The 26243-nt window shown below is 37.9% G+C and overlaps 1 protein-coding gene and 1 long non-coding RNA gene across 3 annotated transcripts in view; both read right to left on the bottom strand.

Annotated features, from left to right (window-relative positions):
* Nucleotides 1-12035: 12035 nt before the first annotated feature.
* On the bottom strand, nt 12036-17294 carry LOC119481222. Of its 2 annotated transcripts, none has more exons than XR_005205130.1 (6): nt 17015-17294; nt 15517-15736; nt 13606-13700; nt 13365-13509; nt 13142-13244; nt 12036-12295 (listed from the first exon to the last, which is right to left on the bottom strand). It is a non-coding gene; the product is annotated as an uncharacterized LOC119481222 (long non-coding RNA). The 2 variants fall into 2 exon arrangements; XR_005205131.1 differs by having other exon boundaries at nt 15517-15707.
* A 3458-nt stretch (nt 17295-20752) lies between these two features.
* The window catches only part of plcb3 (phospholipase C, beta 3 (phosphatidylinositol-specific)), a 61077-nt gene continuing 55586 nt past the window's right edge, over nt 20753-26243 (bottom strand). The window contains exons 29-34 of the mRNA XM_037757902.1: nt 25980-26139; nt 25635-25711; nt 24786-24875; nt 24609-24666; nt 24196-24282; nt 20753-24110 (exon numbers count right to left, since the gene is read on the bottom strand). Coding sequence (XP_037613830.1) covers nt 23793-24110; nt 24196-24282; nt 24609-24666; nt 24786-24875; nt 25635-25711; nt 25980-26139 — 790 coding nt within the window. The 3' untranslated portion in view covers nt 20753-23792. The remainder of the gene's footprint in view (nt 24111-24195; nt 24283-24608; nt 24667-24785; nt 24876-25634; nt 25712-25979; nt 26140-26243) is intronic.

Genomic DNA, 26243 nt, shown 5'->3' with positions numbered 1-26243 from the left:
AAATGTCACCCTTCTCAATTTGCTAAAACCCCAAATTTAGAGAAGAAATAGCGAGGTCGTGACCTCGGTGTCCTCGGTGTTGGTAACAGCCCTGATGACGAATGACGAGGTAACTTCTTCAAAGCTGTTTGATGCTTTGAGAAAAACATTAAGATGTAATGTAAAGGATTTTGTTTCTGAATGCAAAAATGATACTGAACAAGCTTGTAAAGAACCAGATTTCAGATTTGGAAACATCCCTAGTGTGTGTGTGTGTGTGTGTGAGAGTGTGTGAGTGTGTGAGAGTTTCTCTTGTGTTAATCAGCCACTATTTTATTCTATTTATTTTACATTGTTCTTTTCTCCCTCTCTCTCTCTCTCTATTGTTAGCCACTCTATTGCTCTCTATCTTCTAAATATTTATATATTTTATCACTCTTCATTTTATTAAAATATCATGCAGTCCTATTTATGCGGTCACAAAGTGCTTTTGATATAATTATGTGGTATTTTTCCATTTCTTTTATTATTGTTATATTATTGTATAATTTGTTTCCATTGTTTTGTGTTGTTTTGGTGATTTGTTTTGTAAAAAAAAGCCCTCAGAGAGTAGAACAGCAAATTAGCATTATGACATTTTACAATGAGTGTGCTCTTATCCCTTTTTTATTGTGCGTGTGTGTGTGTGAGCGCGAGAGTGTGTGGACGCGTGCATCTCTTCATATCATTCCGTCCACGAGTGTCGATGCATGAATCATTCTGAATACAGTGTTGATGTTGGAAATGTCGTAGTAAAGAGTAAAGTATTTTTAAACGCTGATAAATGACATGACATGAAAAACGATATAGATGTTTACAAAGACCAAACTTTTCTTTTCTCTCTTTTTTTTCTCAAAGGTGAAATAAAACTTGACTGGCAAATGCTCAGAAGAGTGTCTGTATCTTTCCTCTGGATGTTAACTCAATTACGGTTGAGGGTATTTTCAAAATGAAGATGCTAATTTCCCTAAATGAGTAGCAATTAACAAATGGACTCCAGTATGTAATCATGTTTTGATTGAACTGATTAGCCCGTTGGCACGGCCCTGCTTCATACCTGCATGTGCAAGCATTTCTGAAACCTTAAAGGATAGGCCCACTTTTGTTTTGTTTTTTAATTTTTGGAAGCTAATATTTGCTTATTTTTTGTGCTTCTTGTTGTCATTTTTCGTAGTATTTTTCTAAATTATCGCTTATGTTGTTTTTTTTATTTTTGGAGGCTCATTTTTGCAATTTTTTTTGTGCTTGTCATTATTTTTCATTGTATTTTTCTAAATTATAACTCCTTTATTGGGTCTTTTTTGTATTTTTTTTTTTCATTTTTGGAAGCTAATTTTTGCAATTTTTTTGTGCTTCATGTTATCATTATTTTTCATTGTATTTTTTTTTTTAAATTACAGATTAGTTTTATGTATGATTTATGTATTATGCTAATATGCGGCTTCAGCCTGAATTAGCCAAATCAAATGCTCTGTCTTTGTACCTCGGTTACTGTCTTTTTAGCACGTAATTCCCTATTTGTGTTGCCCTCCATCGCAGCTCAGCAAGGCAACACTGTGTGGAGAAATGAAAAGAGGCAATCTCTAAAAAGAATATAAATTCAGAACATACTGTATATTTTCCTAACTCAGACAGCTGAAGCCTCGTATTTCATTGAACTATAAAGTACATTTTTGCCCAGAACGAGGACTGTGGATTTTGTCTCTCAACTCTCAGAACCTATATGCCTATATATCCGAAGACAAGAGTCTACAGCCCTTCTAGCAGCTCTGTGAGGCTTGCACAGTGGTGCTTTGAGCTGATACTTAACAGGTTCACCTTCTTAGCTTCATCCTCCAGCAGATAAGTGATCATGCAATATTACGGTGGCATTCTGCCAGCTTTCTCTTGTTACATAGAGCTATTATGGAAATTACCAATCACTTGACACAATAAAAGAGGTCACGGCACAGTAAAGGACATAGTCAACACAGAAATGATCGCTTACTGTTTTTTAGGCGTAATTTAATCTGCAATAATGTGCTGAGTCATTTCCACTTCCACTACGAGAGTGCATGTATTTTCCTGTGTCAGTTTGTGTTTGTATGTGTGCCACAGTCCAATAATTAGAAATCATAAATTAACTTAGCCAATTTCCAGTTTACTGTAAATGAAAATCTCTCTGTTCATTATACAGTATCAAAAAAATTTAAAAGCTTTCTCCCATTATACTGAACCTGCTGGAGTCAGGCCTTTGATTAAAACTGACAATCCAATCAAAATGAGAATGACCAGGCCTTTTAGGTGTAACAAGTCACTGAAATGTTTCCTCAGTCTCTCTCACCTTGTTCTGACCCCACCATACTAGCACTATCTCTCGTCCTCTTCCAAACATTTCAGCTGAAGTCTGTTTGAACTCATGAATGGCCACACCAAGGGGATATATCATGCTGTATCAACCGTATTACACATTTTACGGCTGTCTAAACGGGGGATTAGTCCGGATTTCCAAACATTTTCTCTCTGGTGAAACAGCGATGAAAAGGTCAAATCAGCATCCCAAAGGGTTTGAATCGTCTCTGAAGCCTGACTGTCTCAAACAAACAGAGCTGGTTGCTGATTTGTGGTGGGAGAGGTTCTGGCCTGACCAGTAACAAGATCACAAGTTCATGCCCTCATGGTGGCTCATGTCAGTCTTGTCAGTAAACTGTGTTTACAGTAACTCTTCATTACACCGGCTTGCAAATACAACTACATCTCATAGAAGTATGTGAAGCTGCAAAGTCTTTTTTAATCTAATAATGCAATTCATTCACACCCATTTCTCTTCTTCTTTAAAGCTGTACCAATCAATATACTTAACATTGGGTCAGGTGACTGTGTGTAATGTGAAAGGAGCAGCTTGTAGTGACAAACCCACGGAAGATTATCTCCCAACTCCGAAGTTCCTCTCCATGGAGCCGTTTCGAGCCTGTAACTTTACTCCCATCAACCTTGTAAATAGGCAATTGTGTGCTAACATGTTAGCCAAAACACCTTTATAAGGAGATAATGTGTTTTCAGCGTATTACACTGACCCCAGAGTGACCAGAAAAGAAATAAATTAATGCAGGATTAAAGAAACAAATATCGTCATTAAAGGGTAACTTTGGTATTTTTCAACCTGGACCCTATTTCCTCATGTTTTTTTGTCTAAGTGAAATGGGGACAACTCTTTTTGAAATTGGTCCAGTACTGAGGGAGAACGCTGCAGCCGGCAGCCGCTAAACAGGCTGTAATATAATCATTTGGGGCACCCTGGCACCGTCAGTTTATGTCCACTAAAAGTGCTTTGCTACTGGCAGCGTTATAGAAAAGACCCTACAGAGAAATTAAACATTTTTCTTACATTAAGCTTGATCCGCTCTGTTTGGTATTGTGTGTCTCGCTCAGAGAACTCTTGTTCTGAAATGTTGCGTCGCATCCACGTTGTTGAAATCAGCTAAATATTTAGCCATGACATTAAAAATTTCTTAGATAACACTAAGCTACGCTTTCTGTACTCCAACACAACAAACTCCGACAACACCGGTGCCCCGTGGTGCTCCTCTCTCCAACTCTCGTTTCCACCGTCGTCTCTTCCGGCAACAAGTCGCATGACACAATGACAAACAGAATGCGAAAAGTAAAAAAAAAGGTTTTATTTCTCTGTAGGGTCCTTTCTATAATGTTGTCAGACTCTTACAACAACAATCTGAGCCTGTCGGTGGCAAAAACAAGCACTTTAGTGGACGTAAACTGACGGTGCCAGGTTGCCCCAAATTATTACATTACAGCTCATTTAGCGGCTGGCGGCTGCAGCGTTCTCCCTCAATACTGGACCAATTTGAAATTGTTGCCCCCATTAGTCACTTAGACACAAAAACATGGGGAAATAGGGGTCCAGGTTGAAAAATACCGAAAAGTCCTAAAACCGCACATCACTCCTCTCTTAAAACGAATATAGGACTTTAAAAGGAGGCCATCTACAGAAGGCTAAAGTCATTTCAACACCTTTGGAAAGGACTGAAATACATAATGTCTACACCTCCTGTATAAAAATGGACATAAAGATGATGGAATCTTGGTTTCACAGCAGCGCCATCCCCAAAGTGCAAAGACTCTTGTATTAGTTTTGGAAAAGCAAGATGCTTCTTTGGCCATTTAAAGGAACTATGTTGAAATGATAACTGCAATGAGTAGATTTATTATGCTTATACTGTATGTGCCTGTATCTGGTGCTGCTATTTGCAAAGTTCTTTAGGGTTGCGTGTCATGTCGAGGGCTTAGCCTCTATGAAGTGCTGGGTAGGATGAGTTTGTGCATTACTTTCTATATTCATTCCACTAATTACCTCATCAGCATTCACCTCTGTTTTTAGCTGTTATCTAACCGGGCAACATGGGAAAGAACACAATCATATTTTTAGCTCTGGCCGGAGGGGACTGGTTGTTGGAGAGTAAACTCTCACGCATACACACACACACACACACACACACACACACACACACACACCTGGGACCTGACCTGCACAACCGCTGTGTTGCCCTCTTGGCCAATAAACAGCTCCACTGTGGTTCCCTCATTTGATCTAAGGCACTTTGGGAATAGCGGACAAGGGGGGGAGGGTGAGAGTGCTTACAGTGTTATAGTGCAGGTGTGTGTCTGTGCATTGCATTCACTTTCTAAGACTGACCTAATTAAGGAAAAAGAAATCCAAACTTTGACTCCGAGGTTTGAAACAGTTTATGTTTTGCATGTTTTTACTCTGTTGCCTTTTTTTTCTCCCCCCTTTGCTAGTTCTCCTCTGTCAGTTTCCGAACAGCGAAGTGGCAGCTGTTATTCCCAAAGCAACCCTGCGGTAACCACGGTGGCGAGACACGTCTCCGTCCTCCGCTGGAGGAGAACGAGACGGAGAGACAAAGAGTAAACACAACAGTCCTGAGGGAGAGATAGAGAAGAGGAGGAAGGAGGAGATGCAGACAGAGACAGACAGGAAAAAAAGATGGAGAGCTATAAAGTGTGTGAGGAGGAAGAGAGAGAGAAAGGCAGACAGACGGGGAGGAGTGTGAATGTGACCAGAATGTGAGACAAACAGACACAGAGAGGAAGCATTAAGCAAATTGAAGCATGAGAGAGGAGTGACGGAGTTGGTGCTGATCCTGTGGGATGAGGAAGAAGACAGGAAGTGACACGCTACATTGATCGTCTCCCCTCTCCTGGGTCCAAATGTTTGTCTCCATGCATAAACTGATTTTGACACAGTTGGTTAATTGGCTCTGCAGTTTTTTGTGTTTTTTTTTTTTTTTACAAACAACTTCATATTAGTATCCACCAAACAAAATGTTGTCTCTCACCGAAAGCGGAAAACATCAAGTTCTGTTTCGGTCATTTACAGACATGAAAAGAAACAGAGAGAGTATTTTTACAGTATATGAATTAATAGAAAAGCTACATTAAATGGACAAAATAAACATCTGCACTTTTGAGGCAGAAACAAAAATATTGCACTTTAAATGTACTGCCTATGTCAGATAGTCACGGAGGCTTCATTCAAAAATATCTGCAAATAATTCAAAGAATTTAAAGACAACTTTTGATATGTTGAAAATCTGAATAAACAGTCCACTATAATCCCAAGAAATGTCAGTGTTGATAATGTTCCCAGGCATTTATCTGCCACTATACAGCTTCATACATGCATGCAGCTATTTGACACACATGGATGTGTTTTTTGACACTTAACACTTTTGACACTGATTATTTATCTAATTCTGTTCACTGCTATATGTTGGCAGAAGCACACATAATTTCTATTTATTGCCTAATTTTACACATCTTCTATATGTATAATGTAGCTCATTTGATACATACAACGTGATGAAAAAAAAAAAGTCATTTCTTTTTCTCAATAAACTTTAATTTAAATTTGTAAACAATACAAAGAATAATTAAATCGAAACATAGGTAAACAATACATATAACGGAAATAAAGGGATATATAAAAACAAACAAACATAAAAAATAAAATGTATTAATTAATTTAAAAAAAACTGAAGTAAAAACATTAAAATGGGAGCACAAACTCACCGTTTTTCTAGCCTTTTTGTTTTTGTGCAGAAGATATTGTCTTAATATATAGTTCCATTTCTTTCTTAAAAAACATTAAAGTGGGTTTAACTCTTAATGAATGAATGTAAAACTTTGCGACAATGATAATGAGATTGATTAGAAAATATTCTCTCATTTATCTTGTTGAACCTTTAAAAAAACAAAAAAAATACATTTTCCAGTAGAAGATCTAAGAGACAGATCATATTTATTGAGATAAGTCTCCAGCTATCTGGAGATGCGGTTCGACGAGTGCAGATCAGACTTACTGCGCATGCGTGGTACCCAAAGACATGACGCGTGACAGCTCCTCCACTCACCCTCCCTGCATGTACCTGCAGGCCACCAGCCAGACAACAACGGGAAAGTTTTACTTTAATCTCGGAGTGATAACATCATACAAATAAAGCCAGAATCACCAGGAGGAAGCGACATGAACTGCAGAACAACTTGAGAACAGTTTAACCCTGAATGATGTGTGTTAGTGGAAACATGAGGGATGTTCAGCTCTGCCTGTTTATCTAATTAGGAAGATGGATGACACCTGTGTGAACACCTGAGGAGACGGAGGAGCGGAGCAGTCCTTCAGCCGCAAAGTAAGAAAATATACCTCTGAAATATGACGGTTTTGTTGACAGCTTTTCTTAATAAAATACTTTTGTTGACTAGATGTGCTGAAGCCACTAAAACAAGTCGATAAACTGCAGGACTAAGAAGAGGAGCTGACAGATTGGGCCATGGTGAGTCAATGAATGAATGAATGAATGGAGGGTCTGATGTTTAATGGAAAGAATGTGAAGAATTGTAAATACAATGTAAAGAGTGTAAATGAATTAGTTTGTGCTGCAAAGGAAATACTGTGCAGTCCTATTAAAGGCACGGAGTAGGAAGCATTGGAATGTGGGTAGGAGTAGATTTCATTTCCTGCATTCTGGTGCCTTTAAAAGGTGGTTTGATACTTTTATCTGGCTATACTAACAAAATGATACAACATACATTTTTCATATTTTCATCCAGAGGAAGTGGTTGGCCCCAGAGCACATATTCAGGGTCTGAAATGATTGGTGCCTTCAAATGGGGTCGTGTTTAGAGATGAGTCCATAAGAACGCCCTCCTCATGTCGTAGTCACGACCTCGGAAGTGGAAGGTTTCTGAGAGCTCAGAGTTCACGAGTTGAGACGTTGTCAGGAATGGCGGAGGCCTTGGAAGTTATTTTTTCGGTGCATAATAAGTTTATATGTTGTAACTTTAGTTGTATATTGTTTTTCTTCGTAATTTTATAATATGTCTGAGGAAAATGTTGATATTCCCAACAACTTCATCTTTTCTCCTATGTCATTATACCTTTGCATTTACTGCATTATGTTACCAACTTGCTAGCTTGCTGAATTGTTAGCCTCTGTGGCTTCTAGACTCCGATATTAAGTTAATATTGCCGTTGCTTTGCAGCGGTGTTCTTCACGACTTAACCACTTGAACACCAAACACGTTGTGTACACAACTTCCCATGTTGTAAACAATAGCTCCCAAGTTTCATTTGAAGGCACCACCAAGCGCTAAATTGTGGGTAGATTTTCCGTTTGGCGAGTAAATCGCCGAAGGCTATCCGCCACACTGGCGGGTAAATAATTGCAGAGAGAGAGAGTATTTGTTGGTGAATAAATGCTACAACTCCTCAAAGGGCTCGCGCTTAAGGAAGTCCCCTCATCCTGGGGCCAAAAATAATTGTAAAAATAGGGTAAATAAAATTGCCCTGCTAACGTTACAGTGAACGGCGATGAAAATGACATTTTGTGAAGCACACAGTTCTTATTAAACCTCCTTGACAACATAAACACACACATACTGCTGACCTATGACCTCACGACAGATGCAGCAGGGAATTATTGAACTGAAGTCAACGAGGCAACGTTAAGCTTGCAAGTATTAATGTTAACATTAAACTGTTTGATATTAACGGTAAAGTCACAGTTAACGCTCGCTAACCAATCAGCAGCCGATGTTTGCATTCTCAGTGAGTGAGCTGACAAGAGGAGTCAGAACTCTGCAACAGCTCAAATCATGTTACTAATGTTAACCACTTACTTACTTACTTACTCCTCTTCATTCCCTTTAAGGGTAATAAGGCTGTGATGAGATCTCTCCATCTCATTCTGTCCGTGGCAACATGCCGCTCCTCTCCCCATGACAGGAGCATCTTGTCCAGCGGCTCCTCCAACTTTAAGATGCAGCTAGCAGGCCGGTTCTAGCTTTTTGGGGGCCTTATGCAAAATGTTATTTTTTGACCAAATGATACTTTTTACACATTAAAAAAATATTTAGAATTATTATTTAAATTTTCTGCATTATTAACATCAAAATCAAAACAAACTTGCAAATTAATTATTGATTAAGTTCTCAAAGTTTATTCAACATAATACCTTATTAAGTCAATGAAATGTACTGAAACAATGTATGTGTGACACAAAAAGGCAATTTATAAATCTGGCCAGTAAAAAATATGCTTGACACCACACATATTTGAAGACATAAAAAAGCTGAAAGTACAGAAATTGATATGACTAATTCAGAGCCATCTTTAATGATATCCACTCATTGTTTATTTAAACTTGAGGATCTCTTTATGCTCACATGCAGTTGCAAGAGAGCGAGGTAAATTCAATGAGAGGGCTGAAAGAGGATATCCAGCACAGTTCAGAGAATTGTAAAAGGATCAAATGAAACAGCGGTGTCAGCGAGGATAGAGCGAGAGGAAAGAGAGACAGACAGACTGGAGTGTGAGGATGAGGGGGATAAAACGACAGAGAGAGAGAGAGAGAGGGATAAAAAGAAACAGTACTTTGCAATCAAAGAGAGCAGAGAGTAGCGGCTGCACGGGAGATAGGATAGACCAGAGTTTTTGCAAACAGAAGGGATAAAGGAGCTCGGGAGAATGAGATTGACAGGGAGGAGGAGAGGAAAAAGGAGGGACTGTTGAATGAGTGGGAGAAGGATGAGAGTGAAATGATGTTTTTCTTGTGGGATTAAAGTCTTTTTTTGACCAAGAGGAGGAAGAGTGTTTGGATAAGGGGTTAAAGAATAGAATAGTTTTGTTATATGAAAAAGTAGACGCAGGAAAAGGATGGAGAGAATAAATGAAATAGAATAAGTAGTTACATTTGAGGATAATTAAAGACAGAACAATGATTTTGTGAAATAAAAAGGAGATTTAGTTGGAGCAGATTTCGTAGGTGACGTGACCATTTGTTTATGAGATTATTGACATGTTGAAATGACGCAGGTGATAATCTGAACGCATTACTGTAGCCTGAATAAAATGTAATCTCCCAAACCAATTGCCTCCTGTGAGGTTCCATTGTGTTGCTGATTTGCTGAGGATTTGCAGCAGGTAATCAGCGATCTGTGATGGATTATATTCTCAAACTAACCTTTACGACCCCGCCGAGCAGCAGCAAGGGATGAGAGAGTGATGAGAGGAAGCGAGGGAGAGAAAAAGAGAAGAGGAAGAGGGGAGAGTGTGAGGATAAAGCTGTCATCTGGTCTATAAGATACCAGTTGGATGCTAGGCAGCTACTTATGTCAAGTTGTTATAGAGGACACAAAGCTATCCAGAGGCCTGTACTACGAAGCGAGTTCAACATACCTAGGGTATCTTCTCGTTATCTGGTTTAAATAACCCTAACAAACGAGATCCCTCTAAGCGGTCCTACGAAGGTGGTTATCAACTCGGTAAATCAACCAGTATGTCGAAAAAAAAAGCTATAGTATAGTATGTTGAAAAAATAAATAAGTCATAGTATAGTATGTCGAGAAAAAAAACGTATAGTATGTCGAAATTAAAAAAAAAAAAAAGTCATACTATAGTTTGTCTAAAAAAATAAATAATTCACATTATAGTATGTCAAATTATTTTTTAGAAAGTCATAGTATAGTATGTCGGAGAAAAAAGCCATAGTATAGTATTTAGGAAAAAAAGTCAGAGTATGTCGAAAAAAATAAAAAAAGTCATAATATAGTATGTCGAAAAAATAAAGGTGTATAGTATGCCATAAAAAGTGTCATACAAACGCATAGTATGTCATGAAAAATGTAATTAGATTAAATTGTTATATTAAAATTTATTGTCATTTTACAAAGTACAGGTACTGAGACAAAGAAATGCATGTATGTACAGCGTAAAAAAATATTAAAATATTATTATTATACATAAGTGCTATGAATATAGTAGATATAGAGTATGAGCAGTATGAACAGTATTAACAGTGTCTATGTTTGCTGTCACAGAGGTGCAGACTTCAGCAAGGTGTCAGCTGAGGAGAGAAAGCTGTTCTTGAGCCTGCTGGTCCTGGAATGGAGATCCTGTGGCACCGAGCAGAGAGCAGGAGGGCAGGCAGTCTGTAACAGGGTGAGTTTTACTTTCACTTTCATAGTATATATGTAGAAAAAAGTCATAGTATAGTATGTCAAAAATTAATAAAGTCATAGTATAGTATGTCGAAAAAAAAGTTATACTATAGTATGTCGAAAAAAGAAGTCATAGTATAGTTTGTTAAAAAAAGAAGTCATAGTATAGTTTGTTAAAAAAATAAAAAAGGTCATATTATAATATGTAGAAAAAATAAGTCGTAGTATAGTTTGTTAAAAAAATAAGTCATATTAAAGTATAGCATGTCAAAAAAAAAAGAATAGTATAGTATGTTGAAATAAAAACAAGTCATTGTATAGTATGTCGGAAAAAAGTCAAAGTATCTCAAAAAAAAAGGATAGTATGTCGAATCTTTTTTTAAAAGTCAGTATAGTATGTCGAAAACAATTAATATAGTACGTTAAAAAAATAAAATTTAGAGAATAGTATGTCGAAAAAATATGTCAGAGTATAGTATGCCATAAAAAAGTGTCATACAAACTCATAGTATTTCATGAAAAACGTAATTACATTAAATTGTTGTACTTTACTTTATTGTCATTGTACATATAAAAGTACAGGCACCGAGACAAAGAAATGCATGTACAGCTTAAAAAGTGATTAAAATATTGTATGTAGAATAAACAGTAAGTGTTATGAATACACTAGATATATAGAGTATGAGCAGTATGAATGTTTGCTGTCACAGAGGTGCAGACTTCAGCAAGGTGTCAGCTGAGGAGAGAAAGCTGTTCTTGAGCCTGCTGGTCCTGGAATGGAGATCCTGTGGCACCGAGCAGAGAGCAGGAGGACATCAGTCTGTAACGGGGTGAGTTTTACTTTTACTTTCATAGTATATTATGTAGAAAAAAGTCATAGTATAGTATGTCGAATAAAATAAATAATTCACAGTATAGTATGTCAAAAAATGTTTTAAAAAGTCATAGTATAGTTTGTTAAAAAAAGTCATATAGTATGTCGAAAAAAAAAAAAAAAATCATAGTATGTCGAAAAAGTCAGTGTGTTGAAGAAAAGTCATAGTAAAGTATGTCGAAAGAATAACAAAGTATAGTATATTGAAAAAAAATTAAAAAAATGTCATAGTACAGTATGTAGAAAAAATGTAATGTTCTTAGTATAGTATGTCAAACATTTTTTATAAAGTCATAGTATAGTTTGTTAAAAAAAATAAGTCTTAGTGAAGTATGTTGAAAAAATAACATAGTAGTATGCCAAAATGTTTTTTAAAAAGTCATAGATAGTATGTCGAAAAAATATAACAAGTCATAGTAAAGTATGTCTAGAAAAATGTAAGTCATAGTATAGTTTGTTAAAAAAAATAAAAAGTCATAGTATGTCAAAATAAATAAAAAAAGGCATGTCGGGAAAAAAACCCCATAGTATATCGAAATTGTTTTTAAAAGTCTAGTATGGTATGTAGAAAAAATATGTCCGTATAGTAAGTCATACAAAGTCATAGTATGCCATGAAAAACATAATTAGATTAAATTGTTATATTAAACTTTATTGCCATTGTACAAAGTGCAGGTACTGAGACAAAGAAATGCATGTATGTACAGCTTAAAAAGTGATTAAAATATTGCATGTAGAATAAACAGTAAGGGGTATGAATACATTAGATATATAGAGCATGAGCAGTATTAACAGTGTGTATGTTTGCTGTCACAGAGGTGCAGACTTCAGCAAGGTGTCAGCTGAGGAGAGAAAGCTGTTCTTGAGCCGGCTGGTCCTGGAATGGAGATCCTGTGGCAGAGAGCAGAGAGCAGGAGGGGAAGCAGTCTGTAACGGGGTGAGTTTTACTGTCATAGTATATTATGTAGAAAAAAGTCATTGTATAGTATGTCAAAAAAATAGAGAAAAAGTCATAGTATAGTTTGTCGAAAAAAAAAAAAAAATATCATAGTATATTATGTCAAAAAAGTTTTTAGAGTATGTCGACTATAGTATGACTTCTTTCTTTACTATACTAAAACTTTTTATGACAAACTACATTATGAATGAACATGGACTCAAGAATACTCTTCAACTTCTACAGGTGCAAGATTCTCCAGAGGCTAGTGAAGACTACTCAGCACATCATCAGGACGGAGCTGCCCTCCATAGAAGACCTCTACACTCAGCGGTGGATGAACAAGGCCAACCGCAATATCAGGGACCCCAACCACAGACGGTCCCGCAGCACTATGAACATTATTCAGTTTATTCATTTTATAATTACTGGCTACCACTAATACATATAATTTCACTTCATATAGGTTGTATTTAATCCATATGTTTAAATTGTATGTGTTAATCTTGCATTGTTGAAGGGAGCCTGAGAGCTAAAATTCCCATTGCCACTGACTGCTACTGTGTAATTGTTGTACATATGACAATAAAGCACTTGAGGTTTTTATGGCATGCTATTGTGACATTTTTAAAAATGTATAGAAAGGGTCTTAAAAAGTTATTAAATTAAACTTAAGGATTCCTGCATATAACCTGGTACTGGTGTTCTAGCTCTAGTTTGGTCCTATATTACATGTAAGTAGATGATCATGGTTTCAGAAAAAACTAGGGAGGCAAAGTCTTATGTGTGGGGGAGTGTACCTCAGTTTGGACCATGTGTTGGCGGTGCAGGCCCAACACACAGCCGTACAGGTCGATGTTTCCTTCAGAGTCCAACTGCTGCAGAACCCTATCCAAAGCGTCCCTGCACAGCACGCACGCACGCACGCACGCACGCACACACAGTCAATTGTAAAGACTGTAAACAAATACTCACATTAAAGAGGTCATGGTGAGCTCAACAGCACAGAGGTCACACACTCACCACGGTGACTCCGGTGCTGGGTGATTGGTCCACGTAGTCCAGGCCCGTCCAAACAAACTGGATCAGTGCTCTCTGGGACTCCGTGATCGGGCCACACAGTGTAGTGGAAGTGACGCAGCATTCGAGGGTAACTGCAGCCGCTCTCCTGTCAGCATTTATTGATCACATATTAATAAACACTATAGATTAATTATCAGGAGAACATGTCAGTGAAGTACAGTTATAGATAAAGAGGCCGTACCGAGGTGATCTTGAACTATCTGATGGTCCACTCTGGCAGGACAGACTCAAACAGCATCTGAATTACCAGGTCACCATAGTACAGAGGCTCTCTGTCTGCAGGCCAGTATTGAACACACAAATACAACACACATATTTTAATTAGGGCTGTCAAAGTTAACGCGATAACACGTTAACGCAAATTTGTTTTGATACCACTAATTTCTTTAATGCATTAACACAACTTGTTGTTTTTAGATTGTATTTGGTTTTAAAGCTAGAGTGAGGATACTAGTATCATATGAAACTAGAAAACCTAAGGAATCCATTGGTACCAACCATGTCATACTAGCTTGTCATGAAGGAGGCTAAATAACGCTCCAAACTTGCGCTTAACTTTGGCGAGGAAAAACTGGCATGGCCATTTTCAAAGGGGTCCCTTGACCTCTGACCTCCAGATATGTGAATGAAAATGGGTTCTATGGGTACCCACGAGTCTCCCCTTTACAGACATGCCCACTTTATGACAATCACATGTAGTTTGGGGCAAGTCATAGTCAAGTCAGTACACTGACACACTGACAGCTGTTGTTGCCTGTTGGGCTGCAGTGTGCCATGTTGTCATTTGAGCATATGTTTTATGCTAAATGCAGTACCTGTGAGGGTTTCTGGACAATATTTGTCATTGTATTGTGTTGTTAATTGATTTCCAATAATAAATATAAACATACATTTGTACAAAGCAGCATATTTGCCCACTCCCATGTTGATAAGAGTATTAAATACTTGACAAATCTCCCTTTAAGGTACATTTTGAACAGAAAATAAATGTGTGATTAATCGCGCGTAAATATTTGATATATTTATTTACAGCCCTAATTTTAATATGTTTTATTTTTAAATATATATTTTCATTCTGCTCTCAATATTTTCTCAACTTGTTAGAATCTGATAATGTAACATACATTGAAATATCTTACAATTTCTTCAGGTTGTACGTCTTATTCATGAAGAAAAAAATGCTGATTTTCTCTGAATCGTATCTTTGTAAACTGAATATTTTTCAGGTTTAGACAGAACAAGACATTTGAAGATGTCAAATTGGGCTCTGGGAACTTTGGATTTTCCACTATTTTCTTAAAATTTCAGACAAAGTGATTAATAAATATAGAAAAAATAATCAACAGATTAATCGATAATAAAAAAAACAGAAGCAGACCTCGTTAATTTTTATAATAGTATTATTATAATTTCCATGAGTATATTTTCTAGAGCTGCAACGATTAGTAGATTAGTTGATGGCAAGAAAAATAATCGGCAACTATTCTGATAGTTGATTAATGGTTGAGGCTACTTTTCAAGTAACAATAACAAATATTCTCTAGTTTTAGCTTCTAAATTGTGAGAAATTCCTTTGCATTATTTGGGTTACAGGTTTTCGACTTTTTGTTGAGGAAAATAAGAATTTATATAGGTTAAACCTATAATTAAGGAAATAACTGTCTAATTAATCAATAATACAAATAATTGTTAGTAGCAGCACTAGCAATTTATAGGTTTTGTTGATATTCAATCTCTTCTCAGTTTAGTCTATCCGTAACCTGTGAGCTGTAACATCAAAGTTTAACATCAAAAGTTTGATGAAAAAGTCAAACTTAGAAAATATTTAACTTTTTATTCAGGATGCAAAATGAGCAGCAGCTACAGTTGATTGCAGATATTATCTAATGTTTTTTATTACTTTGTTACCTTGTCGTTTTTTGTCCTTTTGTCCAGGGATTAAACTAATTTAATGTCAATCTGTCAGATTTTGATAAAAATGATTCATCCTCAGGGCGCCATGAATATCTCCCGTAGATGTTAAGATATAAAGTGTTGGCTGGAGCAGGACGATAAAACAAAAAGACCCTAAATTAAACTGTCAATGACTCACCCATCCCTTCTCCACACATTGCGTCACCATGACGACATTGTAGACGCCGTGCTCCCATGCCATTTGCCAGATATGGCAGCAGGCCCTGGGTGGTGATGTACCGTTATTACCTTGCACGCACAAGACTTCAGCAAGGTGTCAGCTGAGGAGAGAAAGCTGTTCTTGAGCCTGCTGGTCCTGGAATGGAGATCCTGTGGCACCGAGCAGGAGGGCAAACAGTCTGTAACGGGGTGAGTTTTACTTTTACTGTTATAGTATAATATGTGGAAAAAATATAAATGTCATAGTATAGTATGTGGAATTTTTTTATTTATTTTTTTAAAGTCAGTATAGTATGTGGAAAAATAAAAAAAGTCATAGTATAGTAGATCGAAAAAAAAATCATAGTATAGTATGTCAAACAAAAGTCATAAAAGTCATATCATGTTGACAAAAGTTATAGTACACATTATAGTATGCCATAAAACTCACAGAATAGTAGGTCATGAAAAGTCATAGTATAGTATGTCAAAACAAGTAAAAAAGTCACAGAGAAGTGTGTTGAAAAAAGTCACAGTATAGTATGTTGACAAGGTTATATTATATTTGCCTATGCAATAAAAAAGTCATAGTATATATGTTGAAAAAGAGTCATAAAATACATAGTATATATATTGAAAAAGTCATGGTATAGTATGCCATAAAGAAAATCATAGTATAATAGTATAACATGTCATAATAAAGTCAAAGTACTATAGTATGCCATAAAAATATCCCAGTATAGTAGGTCATAAAAAAGTCATAGTATAATATGTTGAATAAAGACATAGTAGGCTATAGCATATTGAAAATATCATCGTATAGTGTGCCATAAAACATAACACAATGTACACAATAGTATAAAAGTATAACATGTCGGAAAAAAGTCATAATAAAGTGAAAGTACTATAGTATGCCATAAAAATATCCCAGTATAGTAGGTCATTAAAAGTCATAGTATAGTATGTCACAAAACAAGTACAAAAGTCATACTAGTGGGCCATAAAAATGTCATTAAAAAAGTAACAGAAAAAAGTCACAGTATAGTATGTTGATAAAGTGATGTAATAGTAGCCCATGCAATAAAAAAATCATAGTATAATATGTTGAAAAAAAGTCATAGTATAGGATGTCAAAACAATACATAGTACAGCATATTGAAAAAGTCAAAGTATAGTATGCCATACAAAATTCATAGTATAATAATAATGTCAAAAAAGTCATAATAAAGCAAAATACTATAATGTCACAGTATAGCAGGTCATTATAGCACGAAAGTCATTAAAAAGGTAACAGAATAGTATGTGTTGAAAGAAGTCACAGTATAGTATGTTGACAAAGTGATGTTATAGTAGCCTATGGAATAAAAAGTAAATAGTAAAAAGTTGAAAAACGAGTCATAAAACTGTTATGGCTTTCAGACATATAAATAAGCTCAATGCGCTTCAATATCCAGAGTAGGTTATTAAATATCACTTACTGTCTGAGTTGGGTTGATTGAAGGTCTCTGGTTGGTTTGGGTCCCAGCAGGAGAATGAATGACTGAATGAAAGTTAATGCTAGTAACAAAAATAATCTCCATTTGGATGCAGGCATTAAAGTTTTAGTTAAATATCAAATACTAAAGAGAAAACGAGCTTAATCTCAGTTGTATATAGCGTGCGAGCGGTTGACAAACAATTTAATCTCGTCATGCTCATCACACTCACCCGCACCACATCCATGACCCGCACCACATCCATGACCCGCACCACATCCATGACCCGCACCACATCCATGACCCGCACACACCTGAGTCCGTTTAGAAATGATTACAGACGCGCGGTGATTACGTCACTTAAATAGCGATGTCTTGTAGTTCTTTAACAAAACGAACAAAAAAAGCGGCTCCTACAAAAAGTCTATAATATAGTATGTCGAAAAGTAGTCATAGTAAAATATGCCATAAAAAATCATTAAAAAGTAATTGTATAGTATGACGAAAAAAGTCGTAGTATAGTATGTCGGAAAGAAGTCATAGTACAGTATGTTGAAAAAAACAATTCATAGTATAGTATGACAGGAAAAAGTAATTAAATAGCATAAAGATGCCATAGTATAGTATGTCGAAAAGTCAGTATAGTATGACAAAGATGTCATTATGGTATGTTGAAAAGTCATAGTATAGTATGACATAAAAAAAAGTCAGTATGTTGGTAAGTTGGAAGAAAAAAATCACAGTATAGAATGTCGGAAAAAAGTTTTGAAATGTCATAGTATGCCATAAAAAAAAGTCATAGAATAGATATACATAATATAACCAGTCCACTGCGCTCCTCAAATTCAAAAACCTTTGAGCTGAATGAGGCTCTGTAGTCACAAACAGCAGAAAGACCTCACACACCTCACTGAACACAGAAGTCCCCCCTGAAACATCCATCATGAGCATTCAGCATGTTAGCCAGACCCAGCCTGTTGGTGACGCAACATCCTTGGTGTGTTCGATTTGAGTCACTCAGCGTGCTCCCCAGGTGGTGCATTAATTCAGTGATTCATTAATGCAGACGCAACCTTTTTTTAACAATGCCATGGTACAATAAAGCTCACCATAACCATAACAACGTGCATTATTTTGTACTGTTCACCAACTGTTGGCCCTGCTGTTAAACTGTGTTCACCTGCAGTTTTCATCAACAGCTGTCCAATGAGTCCATCAGGATTCACCAGGATCCATCCTTCACTCTTCTGAGACAAGGACTTCCACTCATGACCCCAGTATCTGTAAAACAGCTGTTCTGAAAGATTTCAATTGATGTACATTTGTGTTCCTTCTCACACTTTTCACAAAATAAATTAGCATATTACAGTGTTAATGCATATTAGTGTAGTTTGAACAACGCAGACAGCTAGTTTCTTACTTAATGGTGATTGAGCACGCAGGATGCTTTGTAGTTAACTAGTTCTCTGACAGTTTGGTCTCTCTATACTTTCTGCAGATACTGCCTCTGAATGAGTGTGAAGGCAAAACTGTGCCTCAAAACTGAGCCTGTCATATTAAATAAACTCAAAGCACATTACATAGCAAAAAAACCCCGTTAAATAATAGACACTTTTCATTACAAATGGATAGGAGGTAAGTGCCCAGAAAGCCTGAAATGCTGGAAACAACCACATCCACGACAAGATGAAAATGTTGTACCGACCTTAAATCCTGACTATGATGGTGCACAAACACGGTCTCCATCCCTCATCACACACACACACACACAAAACAGCCAAGTTTCATCTCTGTAACAGGAAGTTTTAAGTTTATTACTGAATGTTCAGTCATATACTTTATATTAATTATGAATAAAATATTACATCTGGATCATTGTATAGTATTCCCTTATATCCGACAAACATGTACACATATACAGTGTCAACAGAACTCACTACTTGTCTTATGTAAATCGCATGCTCCGAAGTGTTCAAACATGGCTGCTTTTAGTTAATTTAACTAATCCAAAAGTAAAAGATGGTCTCATTAGTGAGGGGAAACTGGAGAGGAGGAAATGGGACAGAGGGATAAAGAGAGGAAGAGAAAGAGAGGGAGAGAAGACATGACAGCCAAGAGGCCTCAGGGCGGGCCGGAGGGAGACTCGTCACACCAAATGTCTAATAAGAGTAAAGTCAAGGAGTGCTTGTGTGTGTAATACTGAAGCGAGCATAGTGTCTAATGGTACGCTGCTGTGTTTGTGTCAGAGGATGATATTGAGCGTGTGTGTTTAAATGAGTGTTTTCAACATAAACAGGACAGAAATGAGAGAGAGGTTAAAGCTACCGGCTGACAAGAAACAACCCCAAGGCTCCATTCTGGTGGGAAGGAAACTAGCTAACGGCACCATAACATACTGACTTCTCTCTCCTCTCTATGTGTGTGCCAAAGCGGCACAAGACAAATCTCAGCATGTACTGAAGAAACGAGAACTGATGTCTGCCATTTTAGTGTTGTGGTTTACACAGAAAGTCAATAAAGGTCCTGATTTAAAAGCTGATATCCAAATATCTTGCCTCATGATTATGTTTTAAGGGACTTCTTGGGAGTTTTAACCATTTTGTACAAAGTCTGACAAGAGTACTGACCCCAGGATTAACTCTGCGACTGGTAGATAAGTAAATCATTAGCATGTAGTATGTTAAGTAATGCTAGGTAACCGCAGATAAATAGTAACAGTAACAAAAAGGTAAAAGTGAGCATGGCTCACATACCCCCGCTCACTGCTTTTGGTCGAGCGAGCTACAGTATAGAGTGAATGAAGAGAGGGGGTGGCGTTAGTGAGAACAAAGCAGTGAATCAGAGAAATAACACGTTATTTTCTAATTGTTTCACGTCGGTGACGTTCTAAAGCACAAACAAACACACTCACAATTATGCACAACCCTGCGCGCTGTTATTGACTGGAGGTTACACCCCCACGTGGGGCCCAAAGGCTGTTCGCTGACGCCCAGAAGCGTCCCGAACACAGCAAAATAATAAGAAAAGACAAAATTCAGGACTAAGTCTAGACATTGTTTTTTTAGGAAATTCCTGCATATTATACCTTTAAAATAAAAATATGAAATAGTGCAGCTTTAAATCTGATACCTGTCAAATAAAATGTGGCATTTAAAGTAATTTCAAATTATATTTTGCGTATTTTACTTCTACAATCAAGTCATTACTGTATGTCTACCTATCGATCAAGCTTATTACATTTTATCACTAGTTTCCAGTCTCAGCGCAAACAGGCACCTGATTATGCTGGTGTCAGTTCTTGTCAAACTCCCAAAATGCCATTCAATCCGTGAACCCATATTGGACGGATTAAAACTTGAAAGACTTCATCTTTATCTCCCAGTACAAAGTACCTATTGTCCATACAGTACATGTAAATTAATCCAGCAGTTTCACATGTAAACTGTACAACTGTACATCTAAATTTAAAGCCACTGGCTGCTACAGTTTCTAACATGTATTGTTACAGCAGAGTAAGAGTCTACGGGTCAAACCACTTAAGATATCTGAAGTACTTCTCATTTGTGGTATTTTTCTTGTTTCCTTTTAGAATATTACATAATAATGTATTTTTCTCATATTTTTGTCTTCTCTCACTCTTTTCGTCACACATCTGCGGGAATAGTACCATGAAAAAACACTTTCTTGTATAACTGTCAAAATGTGCTCGACGACTCTTCTGCCAACGGCCACTAAACCTCGTAAAAACAAACAGCTGCTGGAATTTACACAAAAAGTCAAAATCCCTGGAAACTGGTTGTGTTGATGTCACAGAAACCAAAGTTGTTTTTTTTACAAGCAACAAAAACAGAGAATGGTAAAAGTGCATTTAAACATAAAAAGTCTCAGTTTAAAGGGGTTGTAGTAAAAATGGGATCAAATATAAGAAAAGTACCTGGTAATGTACAGATTTCATACGATACTTTGAATACTTGCCACTGGACTTGGAATAACTCGGACCACCTCGACCCTAAAAGCAGGCAGCCTGCGAGGAATATATCGACCTTTCAATTTGAGAAGACTGGTGGCTGTATCCCCTCCGTCTCCACTGTACAAAGCAAATACTCACACTGTATACATTAGGATCCAAAATGAGGAAACATTTACATACTGTATGCAGTGTGGCACAAATTATCAGAGATCTAAAGGTCAGCGTACTCATTTAAAGAAAGTGCTGACCCCAGCAGCAGTATGTTGTTGTTGCTGTCCTACTAATGACCTATAAGATAAACCAACAATTTCAGAACAGTTATTGGCTTCAAGTTGCTTTCTTTATGGTGTCCAAGCTGATAAAGCAGATGATTTCAGGCATGATAAAATAAAGCAATAGGAGCTTGATATAGAAAACCTTTTACACTCTGCAAATTGTTAATCGAATGAATGGATCCTACAATAAAAACTTAAATAACCACAAAAGAAAAAGTTGTTAAAATTCCATTTAAATAGATGATAGTTTACAAAGACGTTTGTGTGAGGGGGAATAATCAGACAGACAGGCAGCCAGTGCTCATTGAAGGAGGGAGGTGGAAGAGGACAAGACGTCTAAAAACAATCTTTTCTTTGAGGGGAGAAAAGTAGGAATTATATCAACTCGTTGCTTCCCTCGACCTTCCTTGACCTCTCCTGACCTCTATCCCTCTACAGCACTTGTGGTCAGTAGTAAAATTCACATAAAACTAAACATATACACAGAATACATATACACAGAGTGCCATCATTTTACCCCTCGAAGCAGAAAAGACGAGAAAAAAAAACATTGTGCTGTAAAAAAAAAAAAAAAGTCTCCAGTAATGGATGAAAATAAAAAGCGGGGAAGCTTCGATGGGGACAAAAACACAGAGACTTAAAGTACCGTTTGTGCACTACAATCCCACATTCGATATTTGGCTTAAATGGACAAACTGAGGGAACTGAGTGGGATGTCTTAAGGGTATATTCACCCTAAAATAAAGCTCTTTCTAAGTCCACTGACAACTGTGGAAACAAGAGAACTGAACTACTGTTTTTCATAGCGACACATGCTAATGGCAATAAGAGGTAACTCTGAATTTTGAGGCTTCAGTGTAATTAAACCGTTAAGCTGTCACCTGAGCTGTGACGGGACTTCTTACCACATTATCTAAACACTAAAACATTAATTTGTTAAATTGAGCAAATACCCTCGTGCTTTTAGTGATTCGGACCACAAATACAAGTGCATTTTTACATTAAAATGTCATAGTGCAGCTTTAAGTCGTCATCTGAAGACTGTCTCCTACTGTACAGTGGCGTTGCAATATGAGCGTACTCTATGGTGTCCTAATCTAGGCTGCAAAAGTGCCAAACTAACTGTACCAACAAACACAGACACACACACACACTGAGCAGACTCTTTCCTTTTAGCAGGAGAGAGCAGACGTCTCATCAACAGATTAAATTCGGGCCACACACAAATACCCATGAAGAGTTTAGTAATCTGCGATATTTGCAAAACGATATGTGATATGTGTTCTTTCCTAAAGTGTGTGTGTCGGAGTAGATTGGATGGGATGAGGATTTTAAAGGCTTTTGGCCACTGAACCAATAAGCTGAGCGCATGAGTGTGTGTGTACACATAATGTGTGGATGGAACTTTCATAGACGCCTCACTAGTAAATAGTGTCAGCGTGTGTGTGTGTGTACGTGCGAAAGTGAGCGTTACATCACTAAAACCCTCCCTTCTTTACCCCTCAAACACACACACACACACTTGTTTCTAGCCAGATGGATGTCTGCCCCCACCGACCTTGGCTGGACTTTGATTGGAGGTCAAAGGCCAGAGACTTTATCCCGACCAATGACGCTGCAAATCCTGCCGAGACAGGTGTGTGTGTGCGTGTGTGTCGGGGGGTACAGTTAATAGGATAATCAAGCTCGATGAACGGAGGGCTCAAACCACCGGTTCAAAATAAACAGCTAAAAGGCTGCAGCATCGCTTGCTGGTCACCTCCTGCCATTACAGTTAAAACTTAAGCTTTTAAACCTCTTTTTTAAAAGTCATATTCCCTCTTGATACTCAACTCTGGATAATACTTCTCTAACCATGAACATATTTACTTGCAAAAATGGAAAGAAATGTATTTGTAGCTCTCAGACATCTCCATAGGCTGCGTTTTAAATAGTTCCTCATCTTATTTGTGGGTCATGAAGCCATTACGAGGCAATCGCGTTGTTGCTACAAACAAAATATAAAAAATTTGTAATGAGAATTACTTTTCCTTACTCTTATGGTAATGTCTATGTATGTTAAAAAGTTTTCCTGAACAAAGGCAGCCGTTTTCTAACCCTGCTCCTCTCTCGACACAGTTTCAAAACAGTGTCAGTAAAGCTGTTACAAACAAAAGGCTTTAGCAAAAAACAGTGCGAGCGTAAAGCTCGTCATGTGGCGAAACCGTACCAAAGCTTACTGACCGGACAAAAATGGGAATGCTGCTAAGAAAAAGGTATCAAATGATATGAAATTAAAAACAAAGAGACAAGAAAATGTAAAAAATAAAAAAAGTTTGGTTATGATTCTTATGAAATCTTCCAACAAAAAGGCATGATGTGCATCTGACAAAAACAGCAAAATAAAAAATAATATAGCTCTGTAGACAAGAAAAAAACAGTCTGTAATAAAAAAAAGGAATAAAATTAGTAAATAATTAATATCATTACTATCCCACATTATAATCATTATAGACCCCAGTTGAATGTATGGATTTCCTTTTTACAAGTAATAATTTTAACTGAACGACATCTCCGCCTCTGACAGGACGGGAGTGATGGACGAGGAAGTGGAATCGGCCAGTGACGCAGTGCTATTGTCCATGCTCCTGTTCAAGGCGCTCCGGTTGGGCGTTGACGGGTAAGAGGGCGTGGAGCAGTTGGAGGGCGGGCCCGAGCCGGAGCTGGGGCTGGGGCTGCTGTGGTTGGACAGCGGCGAGAACAGGGCGTCTTTTCGGAGACCTTTGTTCTGGAGCTCCAAGTGAAGGTGCTGGCAGATTTCCTCTGGTAGTTGCTGATACTCCTGCTCTAGTTCCCTCTCCAACTGAGACTGGATCTGCAGAAAGAAAATATTTAGGAAAACATTTTTTAAATATTCAAGCACTTCGGTGTCATGTGTGAGTCGATGTGGTTTTGCTCACCAGGGGGAGTTCATCTTCTATGTGTTGCAGCACCTCCCGCTGCCTCAGCATCAGCTTGTCCTGTCTCTTGGTCTGAGCCTCCTCCAGCTGGGGTGTGAGGAGGGAAGAGCAGGAAGGGAAGGAAGGAAGGAAGGAAGGAAGGAAAGGGAAAATGTGAGGAAGATTTGAGGGGAAGATGAATGTAGGGGAAGTAGGAATACATATAGAAGGGAAATATGGGATTATGTAAGAGGGGATTTGAGGAGAAACCAGTAAAAAAAAAAGAAAATTAAGATGAGGGATGGGAGGATAAAAGATAGGCACAGTGGAGTAAAGTTGATGACAATGCACTATAAAGTAGCCTAGATAAATGGGCGTCCTCAAGGACTGCTGGTGATAAGAGTGTGTGTGTGCGTGTCAGCGTGGGTACGTACCCCGCGGATTAAGGAGACAGAATCTTGAATATGTTTCCTGTTGATCTCATTCAGTTCCCTACAGAGAGAGAGAGGAAGATGAAGAGAAAAAGAAAGGATGAAAGACGTGTGAATCAAAATAGGGTCAGACAGCCCGAACATCCAATAAACGTCTCTAATTTCAGACAAGCTCATTACGTCTCAGCCTTGTCTTTATCGCGGGTCTTGGCATCGCTGATGCTGTTTTGCCGCTTCCTGTCCAGGATCTTCTGGAGATCTTTCTTCTCCCTGCAAACATAATTACAGCAGAAAATTATGGACAAAGACAAATTGCAAATTTTGTCGGGAACTTTTACTTTTTTTGTGAATGTTATTAAAACACCTAGACGCTTGTGGAAAGTCCAACATCCGGGAATCAATGTCACATGGTGCAAAAAGGGAAGAAAGACACTTTAAAAGCAATATAACACTACAGCTGTGTCTCAATCCGGATACTTCCGTTGGTACATTGTGCCATACTTCTCAGTGTGAACGCATTTATGCACTCAAAATAGCAAGTGTAAGAACAGAAGTGAGACACAGCATAAGGCATTATGGCAAAAACTAAGACTTAAAGGTGCAGTGTGTAGGATATGGCAGCATCTAGCAGTGAGGTTGCAGATTGCAACCAGGTGAAACATCTCCCGTGTGCCTGAGGCCATCGCAAAAAGGTGAAAATGCAAATGGCCCTATCTAGATCCTGTGTTTGGTTTGTCCGTTCCGGGCTACTGTAGAAACATGGCCGCCGGCTCCGTGAAGAGGACCCGCTCCCTATGTAGATATAAACGGCTCATTCCAAGGTAGCAAAAAACACAACGATTCTTATTTTCAGGTGATTATACACTAAAGAAAACATACTTCTGCTAATAGAGCCCACTAAATGCTACACACTGTTCCTTTAATTTGACCATAATAATAACTAAGAAGCAGAAAGTCACTCTGGCATTGACTTCTGGGTCCTTTCCCAACTTTTCCTATTTGTCCGTACAAGGCTACATGTACACTTACTTCTCGCACGTCTCCTTGAGCTTCTTCAGCTGAGCTGCTTGGCATTCAAGGGCCGTCTCCTTTAGCTTCTGGAAGGCCTAAAAAACACACCGCAGCAGACGACGACCTGTCAGCGGATCACTGTGCAGATGTACCGAAGTGCCACAAAGTTCCTTAGAGGTCGGCTAATGATGAACTCTGTGTGTGTGTGTGTGTGTGTGTGTGTGTGTGTGAGTGTGAGTATATTTAAGAATTCATGGGAGGGATGCAGTGTTATTCCAAATGTGTCACCTTGAGTATGCATAAGTGTGCAAAGAGCAGGGGAGTGCATTGTCTCTTTTCATACATAGGTGTGTGTGTTGTTACCTCCTGCAGGTGTATTTGTTGCTTCTCTCTCTCCGGAGAGTGAAGCTGTTGTCGGAGCTTCAGCAGTTCTTGCAGCTGCCACTCCCTCAGCTGGACCGTCTGCTTCTCGAGCTCCTGATCCAACGCCGTCAGCTCGCGCTGCACCGGCTCATGGGGCTCGCTGAACACACACAATGAGGTCAGGTTAAGTCAGCCAGCTTAGTTCCATTTATCTATCCAGATATTTCCCCATATCCTTTCCTCCTTCCCTCAATCATTTACTGG

This window comes from Sebastes umbrosus, chromosome 22 (genome assembly GCF_015220745.1).
Source record: "Sebastes umbrosus isolate fSebUmb1 chromosome 22, fSebUmb1.pri, whole genome shotgun sequence".
Classification (NCBI taxonomy): domain Eukaryota; kingdom Metazoa; phylum Chordata; class Actinopteri; order Perciformes; family Sebastidae; genus Sebastes; species Sebastes umbrosus.
Note: the sequence above shows the minus strand (reverse complement) of the source record. Positions and strands in the feature narration are given on the sequence as shown.